The 20,656-nt window shown below is 36.8% G+C and overlaps 1 protein-coding gene across 5 annotated transcripts in view; it reads right to left on the reverse strand.

Moving 5' to 3' along the window:
* AASDHPPT (aminoadipate-semialdehyde dehydrogenase-phosphopantetheinyl transferase) overlaps window positions 1-20,656 on the reverse strand; it is a 51,304-nt gene that overhangs the window by 27,123 nt on the left and 3,525 nt on the right. For 4 of the 5 annotated variants that reach the window (XM_064441280.1, XM_064441278.1, XM_064441282.1 and 1 more), the window contains exons 3-4: window positions 5,380-5,501; window positions 4,714-4,875 (exon numbers count right to left, since the gene is read on the reverse strand). In XM_064441280.1, coding sequence (XP_064297350.1) covers window positions 4,714-4,875; window positions 5,380-5,501 — 284 coding nt within the window. The remainder of the gene's footprint in view (window positions 1-4,713; window positions 4,876-5,379; window positions 5,502-20,656) is intronic. The other variant, XM_064441281.1, reaches the window with a different exon arrangement.

The following is a 20,656-nucleotide window of genomic DNA, read 5'->3' on the forward strand; positions in this document are numbered from 1 at the left end:
GACCAACACCCACCTCACGACAACCTCCTTTCAGGTAGCAATAAGGTCTCCCCTCAGCCCCCTCTTCTCCAGGCTAAACAACCCCCCAGGTCCCTCAATCTCTCCCCATAAGACCTGCTCTCCAGACCCTTCACCAGCTTCGTTGCCCTTCTATGGATACGTTCCAGCTACTCAATGTCCTTCTTGTACTGAGGGGCCCAAAACTGAGCTTATGTATTACTTCTTGTTTGTGCAACTAAAAACATATTATAGATAAAATCTTTTACATATTGTTAATAACAATTTTTTGCCAGCTGAATTTCCACCTCATTTACTTCACGTATCCTCTGTGGTCACAAAAGTTTTCAGCGTCTTACAATAAAACATAACAAACTAGGCCCTTCATCTTATCATTGCTGCTTCAGAGAAATGTAAATGCAAACCAAATACAAAAGGGAAGGAGATCCTTCCCAGCCCCTACCAGCAGCCAGCAAAAACCTTCAGGTATGCAGTTAATGAAAGATACTGAAACCATAAAAAAACCCCAGCAGATCAGCTTGCTTCCCTATTCATCTGGAGATACTGCTGTACCAGCTTACAAAATAAATCCAACTTCTTAAATGGAAATAGATGATTAAACAAAAAGGGAAAGAGGACAATCATACAGAATCCCTCTGAGGCAGAGTTTGTTTTGTTAAGATTCCTGTCTAAAAATCAGAAAACATAATATGGATCAAAATCTGTTTTTCCTTGCACAGAACCAAAAGTGTTACAAGACCTGTTCAAGCTACAGGCACACACTTATAATGACCTCATTTCAATGGCTCAGCAGAATGATGTGTCTGGGATTCAAATCATTCTGGATTCACTCAGCAACAGACAGCCTATGAGGAAACTCCACCTTCCCAGCCAGCAGAACTGATTGCTGTGTGAATCCAGGTGGATTAGCTAGTCTTAGAAGTAAGTTTTCATTCCTATTCATTACAATACAACAGGATTAATTTATCTTACTGAAGGTGAAAAATTCCACTACAGTTACTTAATCCAGTAATTGATGTTGATATGCTTCAAACTGACCCAGGTAATCTCAGTTTGAAATTCATATTCTGGAAGTAACGTATTTGCAGATAGACAAACCAAGCAAATTTCTGTTGTGAAAAAATGCAAACACTTGTGTAGCAGCAGTGACACCAGGTGATTCTTAATCCCCAAGTGAGGTTTAGGATAAATTGGGTGCTTCCTTTGTAAACTGGTTGTATACAAAATTGAGGTAGGGATCAGAACAGAACTGTCTTATGTCTCATTTAAGATTCTTCTTTAATATAGGTTCCAATAAGTGCTGCCTAGCCATTCTTCCTGAATAACTGTACAAAACTGACCAACAAGGAGTCACAAATACACTTAACATTTTGCAAATCAGTAATTAGGATTTTTTTTCCACATATCACATCTGCTACAGATATATATTATACACTTATGTTTATCCCTTTAAATAATAAAACTTGTCATAATTGTTATCAACTTCTTTCACTTTTATTGAAATTAACTGGTACTTCATTCTGAAAATTTATTTTCTTCAAAGGAAGTAAATGGAGCATATAGAATTATCCATAATAATAATAATAATCATCATCAGAATGACGACTCCATCCTAAATACATGCTGACACAAATATTGTCTCACTCTTCACTGGGCTAGTAAACTTCTAATTATTACTAAATAAATTCACCTTTTTAAAATGAGGAAAGTGTGCACTGCCTACGTGAATAAAGCATATTTAACACACATAGCAGACATATCTTAAAATTAAATTTATGTTTTTAAATTATGTTTTACAGTATTTTTTCTCCTACTCATTCCAAAACAGTTGGAGGGAATCTGAGTAGCAATCTCAGGAGTACTATACGAAAACAAGTGCCTAAAGCTAAACCAATCCATCAAGATCAGACAACAACAGGCTGTTTCTGAGCTACTGCCTTCTATCCAATCTCAAAAATATATGAGGAGTGGAAGAGCGGAAAGACACTTTGAACAAAACTAAACCCTTGATAAAGGGACCGCAAACATCCAACTACAACATTAAAAAAATTAAATCTCCAATATGAACAGGCTTTGCTCTTGTTGTGAACAGTTACAGGGTGTCTGAACAGTGTCAACTTTGATTTACTGTGATTCATTAGCACTTCTCTTGAACTTTTAATCATGACAAGTAGAAGACGGTAGATCTTTTTCTAGTCTTTATGCTTGTAAGTTGCTTCTTTCACATTACATGGTACTTTCTGAAGGAGTTTTCAGAATATTTTGTGTAATTTAAATGGGTAAAATCCCCTTTATTACTCTTCTTTTTTTGGTAAATTAGATTCTCTGTAAAACAGAAGTAAGACAATCCACAATATGTGATAACTGGATTTTAAACAGCCTTGCTCTCTTTGCTGACCTCCTATCATAAAGATATAGGCAGATCTGAAGAGTAAAAGTGAGATCATTTTTTTTTTTTTTTATTTAAGAGAAAAAGTTCACTCAAGCAAACTGCGCACAACAGGGAACACACAGAAACCACTATACCAGTAATATGCAGTCTTACAGGTGATCCTTAATGACTTCTATTGGGTGACTCTTCCGGATTTCTGAAAATTAGTGTTTTCAGTTAAAAAGTTGTTTCAAGAATTTGTCTCAAGGGAAAATAATGAAACAAAACAAGATTTTTCTAAGTAAGAAAATGGGCACAAAACTGAAAGAAACTTTCAAGAAGACAAAAAAGTAAAGTGATGCTTAATTTTAGGCTGGGGATTGGTAAGTGAAAGTCTAATTATTTTTTTCAATTTTGTTTTAATAAGCGTTGATATTTAAATGAAATTATATCCCAATTGAGCTTGTATTTAAACAAAACTTGATAATAAATCTTCTCTTTGAAGTACTACAATCTGTCTCATTATATGGCTGTGCTCTTGGGAAGCAGGAGGGCAAGCATGGAAGAAGAGACATTCCTCAGACAAAAATTAAATTAAGCTTCTATCATTAATTACTAAGTAATATGGAAAAATCTAATAATTATAAAGCTTTTCAGTAATACAGGGAGCTGCCTACATCATAATCTTCAGGCTATTTTAGCCAATCAACTACAGGCTTATCAAAGACCAAAATTAAGAGTTCCAGAAGTCAGCTGAAAGAGGTAGATGCTTCCTTGACAATGGTACGCTGTTCATATTAATACAGAAAGCATTCTGTTATGAGTCACAGTCTTTCCTAAGATTTTCTTTGGCCAGTCTATAATTCCAACTAGTGAATTTCATGACGTACTCAATTCCTAGTATGGCAATCTCATTAAGAGGGCTGATATAGTATGGGTAGACTTTTAAAATAACACTAAATTGAATGTGGGCAGAAATTCTGAAAGGAATGAACTGTGAAGAGGTCAACTTATGCTACAAGTTAAATGTTACTGGTACGTTCATTCTGTTTATTTCATGCATACCATACATGTAGCTTTTATACTACACAAAACAAGCATACAGCAGAAATTTGCCATTTAGACAAGCTCTGCTGGAACAGTTGTCTCCAACAATGTAGACATTTTCAAAAGGTAAACGCATACTGGAAACTGAGTACTCTTATTGAAAAGTGTGCTTGACTATTTTGCAATTTCACAAAGCATGCATTCTTTGAATTGCTAGTCAGCTATATACCAGCTGCACAAAGTTATGGCCGGACTGGAACAAGGTGCCCTTTGGAGAAAATTTTAAAGTCACAAGGTCTTTTGCATTTCTTCGTTTTAAGTGGTTGAATGAGAGTGCCTCTGAGGTGCAGAGAAATGGTATTGTGATTTGTTTAACATTTTTTAAAGCTTGGTTTCTTAGGGTAATGAAATAATTTCAGATCATTGCATAGATTCATAGAATCATTTAGGTTGGAAAAGACCCTTAAGATCATGAAGTCCAACTATTAACCTAACACTGCCAAGTCCACCACTAAACCATGTCCCTATCAGTTCTTTCTCTCTACACCCTTTAAACTACATTAGATGCTATTCATAATTTTCTACCTAATCTAACAGGATAGATGTTTTGGTGATAAGTCTCATTAACTTTCAAAAAGAAAAACCAAACAAAAACCTAAACCCCAACACTCAGATAGAAGATTGAGCCCAAACTAACATTCTAATTAAGCAAAAGCAAGTTTTTCTTTTGCATCTCTCCATTCCCACAGACAGCAGCCCATCAGCACACTGTAACTCCAAACCCACAAAAGCAGATGTTTCCTCCAGCTTGTATGGACAAGAAGTACGAAACCCAAAGGAGCTGAAGACACCTCCTCCATTTCAAACACTGAACATAAACACTAACTAATGGTGTTAGTTAACCACTAGTCTCATTCTAGACCATCTGATGAAGAACTTTAATGTCTTAGGCACTGTTCAGAAGTCAAGTCTGAGTATGCGTCAGTGAACTTCCAGCACACCCTAGGCTAAATTTCACAGAGTGCAAGAAATATACCCCAGGAACAGGAAAAAAAAAAAAAAGCTGTTATAATGAATGTATCGCTGGGGTGTTTTTCCAAATGTCAGAAATACTTAAAAATGCTGTGAATTTATATCCTAAGTTTTGATTGATATATGTTCAATGTAATTATACAGAATAAAGGCGTGAAGCTGCAATTTAAAAAAGCAAATGTACAATGCAACCATAGGGTGTTGAGACTATCACTATTGCAAAACCAAATTTTAATATTTCTCACCTCAAACATCCACTCTTCTTCTTTATCTCCATCCAGAAGCATTTTTGTCTCCTTATACACCTTCCCTATTTCCAGCTGCAATGGGGACACGTTAAATTCAATTCTTTGCAAGTTAAAGCCAATTCCAACTCCAACAGCCTTTAAGAAGCTTTCCTTTAAGGCCTATAACACAGAATAAATGTATTTTATTCATCTGGCTGTTTTTCAAACTGCTCCATAAACATTACTTCTGAGCAAACAGAGTAGACCAAATAAATGTAAGACTTACACTACTGTAAATGTGAGGGTAGACTGATGCAATTATCAAGAGAAAAAGTTATCAGCACTGTCAATACCTAGCTTAACTTGCTGCATTATAATAAACATGCAACTGGAATTATCAAGTGGCACATACATATATGAACCCTTTTTTATCTTGTTCTGGGTACGTGTTTAAAACTAGTCATAAGTCCTTCCAGAAATGTCAGCTGTACTGATTCTTAAAGTTATTCAGACATTAAAAAAATCACTAAAAGATAAAACCCATTAAAATATTATGTCCACATGAACATGTAACTACAAAAAGTATACAATTTTACCATAATGAAAATAATAACAAAATATATCAAAAGAGAACACGCAGGTTACAGCGCTGCAGTCTTTAAATAGAAAAAAAAAAAGCATTACCCAGTGCCGATGAAACATATCCAGCTGCATCCATTCATTACCCATAGACTTGATTACACCCCACTCTGTTTCAGTAAACTGTCGCTTCATGATGTGAAAAAAATTTGGAATTGAGCTACTACCTATAAATTAGAAAGAGATATTTACAGAAATTTTAATAGAGTAGTAATAATAAGCAAATTAATTACCTCATGTTATTGATCTAGAAAAAACTCATATGAAAAAATTATGAAGGAACTCTGCCCTACAATCTGAATTTATATAGCCTTGAAGCAGTGATGACTACGACAGTTCAGGACGCAGTATGAAAAAAGCCATTCCTTTAGCAGGATTACAGCATTAAAAATGTGAGATGAAAGTCATAAACATACTACATATTTTCAGCTTTCTCTAAAATGGAAAGTATTTAATTAGTCCTAATGTTATATTAAAAAAATATCTATATTCAGCCAGGAAAGTAGCATGTGCAGTCTTTGACATTTTGATCTAGTAACATTTTATAAAACACCATGCTGTTTGTCAGAATTCATCAAGATATTCTGCCTCCTGCCCTTGGATGCTGGGATACAGAAGAAACACTTTTTTAAGAACATCTTTAGGATTTATTCTGCAAGAAAAATGGGGGTGGTGAGATGCCCATAATCACAGTAAGAAAGAGATCAAAGAAAAAAAAAAAAACACCAAACCTTCAAATCCTCAGATTTAATTTGTCTCCTCTAAAAACAAGCACAGTTGTGTAGCACTGCAGCAGCTCTTCAGGGGCTACACCACTTTCCTCCACTAGTTTGAATTTACTTTGCAGAAGACACTACAGACTGTGTGGTTATATTGATCAATGGCATTTCTATAATACACTGGAAGCTGTGGACCTCATTACATGCTTGGCTAATCACCCACGGCCTATATCATTAATCAGTATACCATGCAGTCTGTCCAATAGGGCTTACAGCTGGCTAAACAGACAATGGCAGAAAGCAATCTATTTTCTTTAGTAGGGATAATAAAAATCTGGATAGAGACAATTCCACACATTGAGACAAAATTTTTTCATAGGTTATGCAATGTTCATATTAAAAACAAAACATTAATCATAGTTAATCCAAAGTCTCTCCTCCCAATACCACGCTGCTTTTAACAACCCATCACTAAATAATTGCTTAACAGAGATGCAGATTCTAACCCTAGCTCTGCCACTGATTATATGAGTGACTATGGGCAAGGAACTTCTCTACCCTCATGTTCCTCGTCTTAAACCAGGGATAAGGGTATTAACCCTTCTCTATAAAGTGGTTATCTTCTATAGATATCTAAGTGGTAAATAAAAACAGGTATTTGCAGCAGTAATAATTGATCTGAACGAAATAATGTCACACTAAAGCACACGTTCAGGTTTTCTGACCACTTCCAGATCATATTGCAAAGTGTAATCTGACGTACTGTACACATCACACAACACCTGGCAGTGACATTTCAGAGATGCCCTCAATTTCATTTATAGACTAGAGTGAAGAAAACCTATTAAGACAGAAACTTTGTTGACAGTTGCAGTAGTCAGCTAATGGAATGATCCATAACAATCTAAGGACAGAACTAACTTTCCTCTCTGGAGAAAATGATGATACTGAAAAAGAAAAGCAACCACAATGTCAAGGATGTTTTGATAGATTACCAAGGCAAATGAAATATCCATCTACTTAGACAGTCCAACTTTCCTGAAACAATGAAAAATAACAGACACATTTGTTCAACTTGGAGAAAGGTTATTGTCTTCCATTTCTCTGAGTTTATATGGCCCATTTTATGATCAAATAACTCTCTTAACACCTGCTGCAAACCATCCACTTTATCTTTTTCTCTCAAGTATTTAAGACAACAGTGGTGAGGCACCAGCCTCTTCAGGTGATTTAAACTACAAAACATTCCAGAATCTCCTGGTGTACCTTTCCTCCTCCATTACTTTCAGAAAGTTCTCTTGCTTTCAAGAGCCCAGGTGCTATTCACACTACCAGAGAAGACTATCCAAGACCATTCACGCTACACTACCTTCAGCAGCTAGAGGCATATAATGCCTCCAGCATTGCCAGTCCTTCTGCCATTTCAAACTTTATCATGCATGGTGATTATGCTCCATACTTAAACTGTTTAGTATACCAAGTGTACATCAAACCCATATACTACCACCATTTCATACCTTACTTACCCCTTCTTTCAACTGCTCTGCTACCCTTCTTGATGCTTATGTTACACAGTATTTACACAGTACTTTCCCCTCCATTCCAGCTGTCTGTCACATCTCTCCTCTGCTCAGGCACCGCTTTCTCCTGAACTGCCCTCCCTCCCGTTTCCTACTTAATACAGCGTAGTTGCTTTATTGACAAATGGATGAGATTAGAGGAGCCAGGACTAGTACTCTCCACAAAACACTAGCAGTACCACAGACTACCCAGTCCACTTCTCCATATTTGAATATCAGAGAAAGACAAATTCACAGAATCATGGAAAAAATTTAGGTTGGAAAATTTCTCTCGAGACCGTCTGGTCCAATCTTCCATTGAAAACAGAGCCTTATATTCAGTAACTCATGGCCCTGTCAAGCAGAGTCTTTCACCGCTTCTTCAGGCAAATTATTCCAGTGTTTTACTGTTCTCTTAGTAAAGAATTAGGTTTTTCTTTTTCTCCAGACAGGATTTCCTCTGAAGCAACCAGAGTCTGTTGCCTTTTGCCCTGTCCCTGTGCACCCTCATGAAGACAGCTACCTTGCACACAGACTGTGATTAGGTTCCCCTCCTCAGATCCCCTCTTCATGCTCAACAAACCCAGCTCTATCAACATTTTTACACAGGTCAAGTTCCCTAACCCTCTAATCCCCATGGTGGCCCTTCACTAAGCCCTCCTCAATGTTCCCATGTTTCTCATGACTTGGGGGATGAGGAGGGGGCAAAACTGGAAGCAGTAGCGTCTAAAAGAAAACCTTCTACATCTTTTATTTTTACTCTGAGCAAAAAAGCTTCAAACATACTCACCACAATTTACACAAACTTCCTTTGATGGAATGGGAACAAGTCTCGTATTGCAATTATTCAGTTGGTTTTAAATTTGCATTTCTAAATTTCCTCTCATTTGCAAACTGTTTCAGAAATAAACTCACCTCTCAACAATTACACAAAGACTTGAACTTATTTCTGTGAGCATTTCAATTCATTGATAATCCAAGTTCTAGTTTACAAAATATTTGTATTTCATTAAAAATACAGCAGAGAGATTTCATGCCAGATTATTCCAGTATACATACTTTAGACATAAGAACTCTTTTGGATACAATTTTGGATTACATGCGGTATAGTCTACAGACATCATCTGAGACACAGGCCAAGACAGGGTACCAGTTATTCACCTTTCAGCTGAGTTCTTTGCTGAACAACAGAGCTTCCTCTTCTGCTGATAACTTTCTAAAGACCTTCTTAAGTATTCTTCCTCCTGTGTTTACTGCCTGTATGTTTCTCTCGGAGAAGTTTAGGAAAAATACTAAACATTTTTGGTAATCTCAAAGTCTACTACGTAAAATTTAAGTGAAAAAAGAAAAAAGTGTGCCCCAATATTTTAATGATCTTCATGAAGCCACAATATTTTCTACAAGGAAAATACAGAGACCACATAAGAGAATACAAAAGAAACTGGAATGCAAGTAGAACTCATAGGAAATAAAGGCAAGACAAAGAAGTATTTATAAGGGTTATCAACCTGACGTATTGAACTATTCTTTAAAGTACTTCTAAAAATTTCAGAGGATCTTCCACAAGACTTGCAAAGTATTCACCACAAAAATGACATAACATGATAAATGTTCTCATAGGTTTTGGCTTTACCTTCAGACTTTTGTTAACTAACTAAAAATGTGAACTTAATATCTGCACTTCACTATGCAGTGGTTTCTTCTTCTCCACAAGATGATACCGATTTTCTAAGAGAAATTTGGCTGCAGTGTACATGTATGTATTTATGCAGGTGGAATTCTGGTACATAAATGCTCTAAAATCCTTAATGCATGCAGACTTTAGTATTTTTCTAAGAGCAAATTCTAAAAAAAGTTGTCAAAAAAAGATCTATGATCTAGACAAGCATGTGGAAAATGAACTGACAGTAAAAACTTGAAAAACAGACTCTCTGAAGGAACAAATGCTTTTATTGTAATGCACACATGTAACACATCATCCCAGGAATACTTTCTGTCTTTATGTTTTCAATGAACAATAATAAGGCCAGACACTCATTGAAACTTATGTAATTGTACTACTGTTTCTTCTTTAACTCGCAGCAGTAAAGAAAAAGGAGTATTTAAGGATATACCTATGCAGGTTGTAGAAAACAGCACATCTGATCTCTCTGTGCTTCTAAACATCCATACGCTAACAAGCGCCAGAGCAGATGTCACACAGATGGGTTCACACAGTACTGAGCCCTTGCTAATATGATCTAGCACTCCTTTGCCAGTGTTCAGGATTATTAAAAAAAGCACTTAAATGTTGAGCCGAAAAAGTAGCCTGGGATACAACTGTGTGGAAAAATCTAATTGAAATGCTCCAAACTGCATTTCAAATATTCCTTCTTGTAAGTCATATTTACAGCTTCTGAAGAGTCAGAACTTAGATTCTGACTCCAATAAATCCAAAGTACTTACAGTAATCTTGCTCATCTCAGTGGCAAAGTGAGATTCCTGTAATTCACAATGTGTGTACTTCAGAAAAAATATTCATGTATGTAAATTACTTATTTAAATTGGTGAGCTTTGGGAAATTGCACAATGTTTCTCTGATTGGTCAAGCATTTAACTAGGTGGGGGCTCATCACTGAAATGGAATAAATTCAATTTTGTGATTTTAGGAATACCTAAGAGAGATAAGACATGTTTTCATATGAGATTTGAAAAATAAGTGGAGTTGGAAGCAGAGAAAAACAGGAAGCGTGTTCCACAGATGGCAATGTATATCTTTTCCCATTAATCATAAGCCATCAACTATTAAAACTCTGAAAGAACAGCCACACACCTTTTCCTGGTTTTCTCTAAGAGAATAAAAATTGTCATAGGAGAAAAATCTATGAAAATACGGGATAAAAGGTTGGGGCGAAAAAAAAAAAAGATAAAAAATGCTGATTTAGATTCTATAGGGAACGGAGAGAGTGCATTGCAACATTTCAACAGAGCCAATGGCATAAAATTTATTAACATGACAAGGGGGTAGGAGGGTAGGACTGAAGAATAAGAAGACATGCTATGTTCCCTAGTTCTGTTTGAGAAAATTGATAGATATGGGGTAACTTTTCTGCATTTTTCTACCTGATAAAAAAGCCAAACAAGCTGCATTTGTAGGAAGACAAAAGACAATCCGAATTAAGATCCATGTAAATTATGATGCTATTAATAGTGAAGACTACTATCCATAAGGCTAATACAGAAATCTTCATACTGGTATTTTGTTCACACTAAACATCAGGTCAGTCATAAATCAGCTTCAGTAACACAATGTAAATTTAACAAAGGTAGTAGTTGTCCTGTTGTACCTGAATTTATTAAAATCATGACGTGCCTTCTCAAAAATAGTGAGAAGAACAGATGACTGACTTTCCTCACTTCAGTTTTTACCAGTTTGCCAGTCTCCAAATCGTTTCGGTCAGATACAAACTAACTAGCTTACACTGTGGTCTATATCCAAAACTATGGAAATTAAAAGCTAAAAACTACCACTGCCCGCTCATTGATCAGCTAACCCCATGAAAAACCCAAACCAAACAAACAAAAAACCCAAACCCCAGAATGCCAACAGACTCCTGACTGCCTTGAACTGCATGAAAGGAAGAGGTCAGTGATCAAGAACTAATATCTAATCAATGCATATCAATTTACTTTCAGATGTCAAATGGGCCTAGTGACAATGTGAAACGTACTACCTAGCAAAACCAGTGACTGAAGTACGAACAGGTCAATCTACTTAACATGAAACACAGGCCAGCTATAAATCCTGCAAACAAACTGTATAGGATGAATAAGTTTTGGGTTCTGGAGTCTTGAGCTGACAATCCTTTTGGTGTAGGACACAAGCCATATTTGATCATATTTTACTATCTTTAAAGAAAAACACTGTAAATTCATACAGAGAAAACATTTCTTCTGCAACAGATGCCCACGACCTAATTGTTTATTAATACCAATTAACCCTTGTACAGATGTTTAGAAACTGACAACACAGGGCAAAAAATTAGCTAGATAAATGACTAACTTAGAAGAACCAGATAGAAAATTAACGGAGCATGTTTTTTAACTCTATTAGCTCACACAGCTTTAGTGTGAATTGGAAATTGGATTTGCATTCTGTGACCTCTCCCCTTCCTGCCATTATCCTGCAATCGTCCCAGTGATATATGTGTTAAACATCCATTCTTGTCATGTAACTACTGATGATATGTTTTATCTTGGTGTACCTCAGAGAAGCAGCATTTACTGTAAAATGTCAGAAAATTTGAGGTTGCCTCCTTTGAATTACTGAAGATTTCCCACACTGTAAAAATGGAAAAGCCATAAAAAGACTGACATAATTTGATAATGTTTCATAGTTTCGCTGCAGTTAGGATCGTTGTCTTTGCAATATTAGAGGAATTGCTGATGTTTCAATTGCATTACTGTGACTAAAAGCAGTGATGAATATTTAAGCAAGCTGCCCTGATAGTGAATGTTAAACAAAAGAAAGTTTTTTCCCTGTGGAAAGGGACCTGGGGGTGCTGGTGGACAGGCAGCTCAACATGAGCGAACAGTGTGCTGCTGCGGCCAAGAAGGCCAACAGGATGCTGGGTTGCATCAAAAAGGGCATCGCCAGCAGAGAGAAAGAAATCATTATCTCGCTCTACTCAGCGCTTGTCAGGCCTCACCTGGAGCACTGTGTACAGTTCTGGTCCCCGCTCTACAAAAAGGATGTGGACAGGCTGGAAGGGGCCCAGAGAAGGGCCACCAAGATGATCCAAGGACTGGGAAGCTGCCATATGAGGATAGGCTGGGAGAACTGGGTTTGTTCAGCCTTGAGAAAAGAAGGCTCAGAGAGGATCTCATCGCCGTGTATCAGTACTTAAGGGGTAGCTACAAAGAAGATGGAGACTCCCTTTTTACATGGAGTCGCATGGAGAGGACAAGGGGGAATGGACACAAGTTGCTCTTGGGGAGATTCCGATTGGACACGAGAGGGAAATTTTTCACACTGAGGACAGTCACCCATTGGAATAATCTCCCCAGGGAAGTGGTTGACTCGGCCACGTTGGACACCTTCAAGAGTCGTCTGGACAGGGTGCTGGGCCATCTTATTTAGACTGTGCTTTTCCCAGAAAGGTTGGACTAGATGATCCCTGAGGTCCCTTCCAACCTGGGATTCTGTGGTTCTGAGATAGCTCTACCTCCAAAACTGTATTGAAGAAATAGCAATTTTGACCCAGGTATGGCTCGGATAAAAAATAGTTAAGAAAAGTCACAAGCTATTAACTGGATATGTCACATGTGATCAGTTTACAGGTGGTATATGGTCTGCAACAGATAGATGCTTTTTATCATTCATTCTGAAAATACAAAAAACGCCATGTCCTCTCAAATTTTGTTCAGACTTCAGCATAATTTTACATGCTTTCTATACCAAGTACTCAACTGCAAGATACACCTGCCATTGAAGAGCTTACCGACATAATCACACCTGGGTGCAAGTGCATGATTTTAGCTTGCTTCTGAGTAGAGAAAATAGAAGTATTTAAAATACACAGGGTCTTAATCACTAAGATCATCCAGGAACCCAAATTCTTTAAATGAAAAGTACGTACTTACAACTAAACAGTAATAGTAAAGAAGATAATGAGTAATAATAACACCTTCTTCATTTGTCTATGTCAAAGGTTATATGACTGCAGCTAGAAGAGCTCCAGGTAGCCACAGTATTCCAGCAAAAAGGAAAATTACCCCATGAAAATGGCATTTTAATCAGTTTTCCATTATAGAACATATCAAACAGTTAAAGCAATCGTTTTATTTTGTCAGAACAGCAGGAACTCTACTTCCTTTCAACACTCATGAGGTGATGATGCATCACACTAAAAATAAACTCAAAAGCCCAAAGTCTAAATAAATATAAAAATAAGACTTCTGTAAAGCCATTGTGGTTGTAAGTGGTGAGGACAAAACTACAGAAGTAAAAAATAGTTAAACATGCTCAGATCTCTTTAAGGGTAACAGACATTGGGGAACATAGTATGTTTTAATGGAGCTAGATCTTCTGTTACTCTTTAAAAAAAAAACAAACAACAAACAAACAACAAAAACCTCAGGGTGCTGCTAGTGCAATAGTGTACACATAAGATATGTGCCTGACCTTCTAAAGCCTTATACTATAGTAGTACTACCAAGCCATCAGATCTCTTATTTTATTATATTTTATGACATAAAGTAACTAGAGGGCCTTTCTACACATACAAAAGGATTATATTGACTGAAAGCTTTGACAATTAATCCTTTGCTTAGAAATACATATTTGAAGAAAATCTACCACTTAATACAATATAGTATTTGCAGAAAATAGACAAGTAAAAGCACACTACTATAAGGATGATAACCCAACGTCAAAATTGGATCACTTCATATCTCCAGTGAAATCAGATTAACTCTCACACTACACAATGTACATGTGTATGTGTACATATATATCTACACACACATATTCATATATGTATATTAAAAAAGCATATATATTTATATACATACATATACACAGATATATACTGGTATGCATGTGTATATATATGCATGCATGCGTATATATCTAAGTAGGTATGTATATATGGGCCTGCTGTGAAATGCGTAGAGAGAAAATTCCAGCACAAAGGGGATGACACCCAGTTCTATCTTTGCATTGAATCAGATATACTGCAAAACAACATCACCCATATGGTATTGCAATGGTTGCTACCGAACCATAAAAGTATTGCAATAACAGTAGTACGAAAGGGTAGGTACTTTAGTGAAAATGTGATTATAGGGAGAGTATTCCTATCTCTAAGAAACTAGTACCACTGTAAAACCTGGGAGTGCACTGGGTTCATCTTGGTACTTAGTGTATAAATGTTATATTGGATAAAAGAGGGGGAAAGAAGCCAATTCTCAGTACCTAAGTCATCTTCATCTTCCATATGAATTTGACTATATGATTCACACTTCCTAACACCTCCTTCATTTGACCAACGCTATTTTTTTTCCCCGTAGGAAGCCTCGTGACCTTAGAAAGCACAAGCTGATTCAGATTGAGCTGGGTTCTCTGAACAGAGTCCTATGAGAGGTCTACATTCAGTATTCACTGTTTGGTGTGGAAATGGTCCTCAATATTGAGAGACATACACTCTGGGCCTATGTCCTTCCACATCACGATATCCTATTGCAGTAACAAAGCCACTGAACAACAGAGTTCCCTGTGATGGCAGAAGACAGGATACTGCACAGAAGGCTGTCCCAAAACATGAATATTAGAGCCAGATGCAGTAAAAAAATCCTTTATAATTTTCACACTTAAAACATCCCTACTTCTGTGTATACACTGTCTTTCTTTCCCCCCCTTCAAAACAAAGCAAAAAAAAAAAACCAACCCTGCAAGGTGACGGAAGAAGCATTAGTGTTTTAAATTTGGGAATCGACCTCTCCTATATAACAGTGAAAGTAACCATGTAAGAACATGCTTTCAAAATGCCCTTGTAAAGCCGTTTGTTTGGCTTGCTAGCAAGTGAAAGACTGTTTGGCCCTCTTGACAGTGAAAACCCAGCATATTTTGTTTGGTCTTCCCACAGAGAAGAGACAGCAGTCAGCTAGCCATTCAGCACGTGCATCCTTCCCCCCGTCAACACACAAATCAACTTCTGCATAGCTCCAGACCGGCCACTGCAAGAGCTGACTTTTATCCAACCAACAGGCTATACAAGAAAAGATGAAAGAGGACGATAAATGTATTGCAACATAGCAAAAGCAGAGCATGGCCCACAACTGAAAAACTGATGAACTTCAATGGTCCATTCACCTGCATCAGTTATATCCACTCTTTAGATACTACCTCCAAGTGTTTACTATGTTTTTGTGAAATCATTTTTTTGCTAGGAAAAGGATATACTTATTTAATGCAAAAGCCAACAATTCTGATGAACAGACAAGGAAAACTACAGAGGGCACGTAACAATTTAACACACCACAAGGTTGGATTTTCCATCAAAATGCAACGTAGCACATACAGGCATGAATGCTGAGAACTTACAGCACCAATCTAATTTAAGGCAAGAAAACAGTTACTTATAGAAGTAGCAATGGTCTCCTGGTCCTAAACTTTCCTGAAAACCTGACATGACAACAGCAACCTGTCACCTTTAGTGAGAAAATATAAAAATATTTGCCTTGTTAAACATCAGAATTTCTTTTAGAAAGGAAAATATGGCAGGGAAATCCAACTGACACTATTATTTTTTTTTTTTCAGTTACTCAGGGGAGAAGTTAAATATTTAAGATAAGTTGCTACCATTCCATATGTCAATCTAAAAACCTGCAGATCTGCCACAATTCTTGCACAGACAAGACCCAAATAAGCTTTTGACAACACAGAATAAAAACAGCTTCTATTGTCCAACTCTTGAAACAAATACATGTATTTGTAGAGCTGAAGCTATTGGATATGGGCAATGTTAGCAAGAAACTCTTCAAAATGCAAATTAATACCCACATAATAATTACTTAACCTCAGCCTTCCTGTAACATCTTTCTGCTAGACTCCCTTAATTTGGAAAGACAAAGCTAACTGTCATTAGTGTGGACTGAGAAGTCATTCTAGTTTTGTTAAAAAAATTAAAATAAAAATTAATTCTCTTTAGCCCCTCATTTTGAATGTATAACTTAATTTCCCCAAAGACCAATTAAGGAATAAATTGTGATTATTGTAAATTCAGTGTGCAGAAAGATACTTCTGAAAAAACAACAACAACAAAAAAACTACAGACAGATACCCCTCATCCCACCCCCTCCCCTCCCCAAAAAATGCAACAACCCCAAACAGAACAAACCAAAAACCAGACAAGCATTCTTATAGTTTCTCTTTGTTCCACTTCTTATTTTTATTAAAAGCTGCTGGTTTAAGTTTTTTGCTTTCTTAATTTTTAATTTATCCCTCATCTTAAGCATATCTATTCTCCACAAGTTGATTTTTACTGTTCTATATTTTGCTGTCACTTTCTATTTTAATCCAAATGGTTTTCTGTTTTCCTATTGAAAAGCAATCTTAAGGGACTAAGATAGGCTTTTTAGAAAGAAACAATTTCCCCTCAAAGAGAAGATTCAATCACAATATCAAATTTTCCTTTCACAGTTTATCAAGCATTGGTGCTTAATCAATTACCAGAATGTGCAAGTGTTTTTATAAACGTGATGTAATTCCAGGTTAAAACAGTGTTAGAAATGTGCCTAAATGGAGCATAATGATGGAGCTGCTATTTAATATGTATTCTGGAAGAGTATGTTTAAGATGGCTGTTTCCTCCCATTTTCAAATAGAACAAGAACAAAGAAATTCCTCCTTGTTTACTCAGTGTAAGGGCATATGACCACTATGATTCATTAATTCAACAGGAATACTAGCTAGCTGTTTGAACACTACATCTAAAAATGATTTGTTTTCATATTTATAAATTCTGACTTCCTTAATCAATTAGAAGTAACATTTAACCTAAGTCCTTTGTTAATTTCTTCATCCCAAACAGCACATCTACATATCTTGGCGGTACAGACCGGGATCCACCTGGCTGGAGAGCAACTCTGTGGAAAGGGACCTGGGGGTCCTGGTGGGCAGGAAGCTCAACATGAGCGAACAGTGGCTGCTGCGGCCAAGAAGGCCAACAGGATGCTGGGTTGCATCAAAAAGGGCATCGCCAGCAGAGAGAAAGTCATCACTGCACTCTACTCAGCGCTTGTCAGGCCACACCTGGAGCACTGTGTACAGTTCTGGTCCCCGCTCTACAAAAAGGATGTGGACAGGCTGGAAGGGGCCCAGAGAAGGGCCACCAAGATGATCCAAGGACTGGGAAGCTGCCATATGAGGATAGGCTGGGAGAGCTGGGTTTGTTCAGCCTTGAGAAAAGAAGGCTCAGAGGGCATCTCATCACCACGTACCAGTACTTAAGCGGTACAAAGAAGATGGAGACTCCCTTTTTACATGGAGTCACACGGAGGACAAGGGGGAATGGACACAAGTTGCTCTTGGGGAGATTCCAATTGGACACGAGAGGGAAATTTTTCACACTGAGGACAGTCACCCATTGGAATAATCTCCCCAGGGAAGTGGTTGACTCAGCCACGTTGGGCACCTTCAAGAGTCGTCTGGACAGGGTGCTGGGCCATCTTATTTAGACTGTGCTCTTTCCAGAAAGGTTGGACTAGGTGATCCCTGAGGTCCCTTCCAACCTGGGATTCTGTGATTCTGTGATATCTACAGATGTACCATTAGCTAATAATATGGCATATCTCTTGTAGTAAAAGTTCAGATGCTGATTGCTGCTATGAGATTTACTGAAATACAACAATACAAACAAAATCAATTAAAACTTTGCTTAAGGTAAAGTTCAGGCATCTTAAGAAGGACAAAAGAACTCAAAAGAACAATCTATTTTGTCATTTCTTTCTAGGACAAGAAATTCTTACTGCAAAAGCTGAAAAGCAGCAATTAAAAAAGCGTTACAGGTTCAAAAACTTGAACATGGCTGCTAGATAAGAGACATGCTAAATATCTTAACTATGATGTAGGTGTGCCTAACTCTCCATTTACTTTATGACTACCAAAAGAAACTGCACAAAGTTTATAACTGGCTAGAGAGAGAGCTTTCCTCCACTAGTTAGACTGAAGTATGGTATTCAGCTACTCTGATTCATGTGTGATATATCTCTGATTTGAAGACCTCTATCATCTCTTGTATTATCTCACCTGAATGACAAAATAATGAGAATAAAAAGAGAAAAATGAGTTAACTTCTGTTTACATTTATTTGCCTCAGAGGAAAACAGTTTCAAACAATCAGGTGTTAATACATAATAGTCTACCTTATAGGAAAAGCATGCCAGGAAGTATTTTTAGATAAAATTAATTTTCTGTAAAATTTACATGCAGAAAATTTACCCTTTGGTGACTTTTCATAAGCAAACCTAGCATAAAACTGAAAGATTAGTGAGAAAAGCTAATTTTACAGCATGTCAAATATTTAATTCAGCAATTGCATTAAGATTGGAGATGTAGGGATCAAAGTAACTGTAATGCAATAGATAAGATGGCAGGCTGATTATGAAAGATCAGAAATGAACTGTTAATTTATTTACCTTTGTAACTCCATCTTAAGCTAAAAAATTACATTACTGAAATGAATTTCACTTGCGCAGCAGGGAAGCTCCTGAACCTCAAATCTGAACTTTTTTCAAGTACTCAGAGCAATCTTTGTTAAGCTGTAATTATTTCCTAAGTCTCTGAAAATGTTCTGCTTTACAGGGTTTAAGTGACTGGTAAATCAACATCCCACACACAACTTAAACCAAGCTGACACAATACCTAAAGACGACATTTTCCTTTTCTACCACCACTGCATTATTTAGGTCAATATCTGAATACAGGAAAAAAGGTGATAAACCACTGCATACCTGTGGAACTTTTGTAGAATTGTCTCTATTTGCACTGCTAAGAATAGCTTCTTGTGTGGCCTGCCTTCAGCTTCCAAGAAAGCTATGTCTCGCAGCAGTTTCATTGTTCAGATTTTAATAATACGGCAGAAGTAATATGGAAACAGGCAGCTTCTTATTGCACATAAGTAAAACAAAAATAGCAAAAATAGACAGCACAGATTAAGAAGTGACATAAAATGTTTATGTGCACCAGGTCTCCTTGTTACATGCTAACACGCAATTTAATTGCATATTACTCAAAACTTTCAGCTTCATGATACTCTCTTGTATATTTGCACTGCATATTTTCTTCACTGGTTGAACAATAAAGGAATGTAAGACCTATAATACTGGAGACCTCAATCAAGATTCTCTTGACAACATCATAAGATGAAGTACTTTGTATTTAAACAAGCATTTGCAAAATAAACCAAACCCAAAAAACCAACCAACCAAACAAAACCCCCCAAAAAACCATTAACCAAACAAAGAAAACAACAACCAAAAAACCCTACTGTAATGTACTTTGTACATAGGGAACATTTTGTCCTTGTACCTATTCCAGAGAAAGAGTTTTATAGTGGATTCACTCTTAGAAATATAATGTACTTAGCAACTGCAGGGTAAGAGCACCGCTTAGTGGAACTATCAGATAAAACACTACTGGTAGAGTTGAGGTTATATATACACAGCACAGCAGTAGAAGCAGTTCCAGGTAATTCTACTAAGACAAAAATCTTTCTCAGAAAAAAATTAAGTGAAAACAACTGTTAGATTTAGTTCATATTACAGAGACTATAATTTAAAAGTCTATCCTTAATATTGCTTATTTACTGGCTCGCTTTCCCACATAAAAGTACTAAGTTTTCATTACTATCAGATTTCTTTTCCAAAAAACACAAATTATAATTCCAAAAAGGAAGTTGTATCGCCATAAACAAAGCCTCTTTAAAACTTGGAACCTGGTATTTTTTTATTTAATTCAGTAATGTTTATGCAAAGTTACATAATGTAGAAAACAATTGCACAACCAGGCACTCACACACTTACAACAGTTACTTCTTACGCATAAGGACAAGCATTGAAGCTCCTTTCTCTCCTTATCAAAAGGTAGAAAAGATGTATACAAGCTGTTAACAGCTAAATTACTTCAGGACAGACTATGCTAGCTGCAGAACTTCAGATATTGGAAAGGAAAGACAGAAATTTGGTAACGATGCATTTTTGACTCCTCTGTATACACCATGAAGCTTGCCACCATGAATTCAGATTGTGGATACACTGCCATGCCCTAATAGCCCCTTCTTCTGCTAATAAATACCTAGATGAAAGAGGAAGAAGTGGATAAAGTAGCCAAGGGTAAACATAGATAAAGGACCCTTGTTCAGGAATCCGAGCAGGCTGCATCTGTCACTAGCTTGTCTCAGATTGGTCATCTAGATACATTGTTTTTCAGTATCACTTCATTACAGAACCACCAATTTAATTCCATCATTTAGTCTTCGGAATCACAAGCATCTCCAGAATAACC

Source organism: Phalacrocorax carbo, chromosome 1 (genome assembly GCF_963921805.1).
Source record: "Phalacrocorax carbo chromosome 1, bPhaCar2.1, whole genome shotgun sequence".
Lineage (NCBI taxonomy): Eukaryota > Metazoa > Chordata > Aves > Suliformes > Phalacrocoracidae > Phalacrocorax > Phalacrocorax carbo.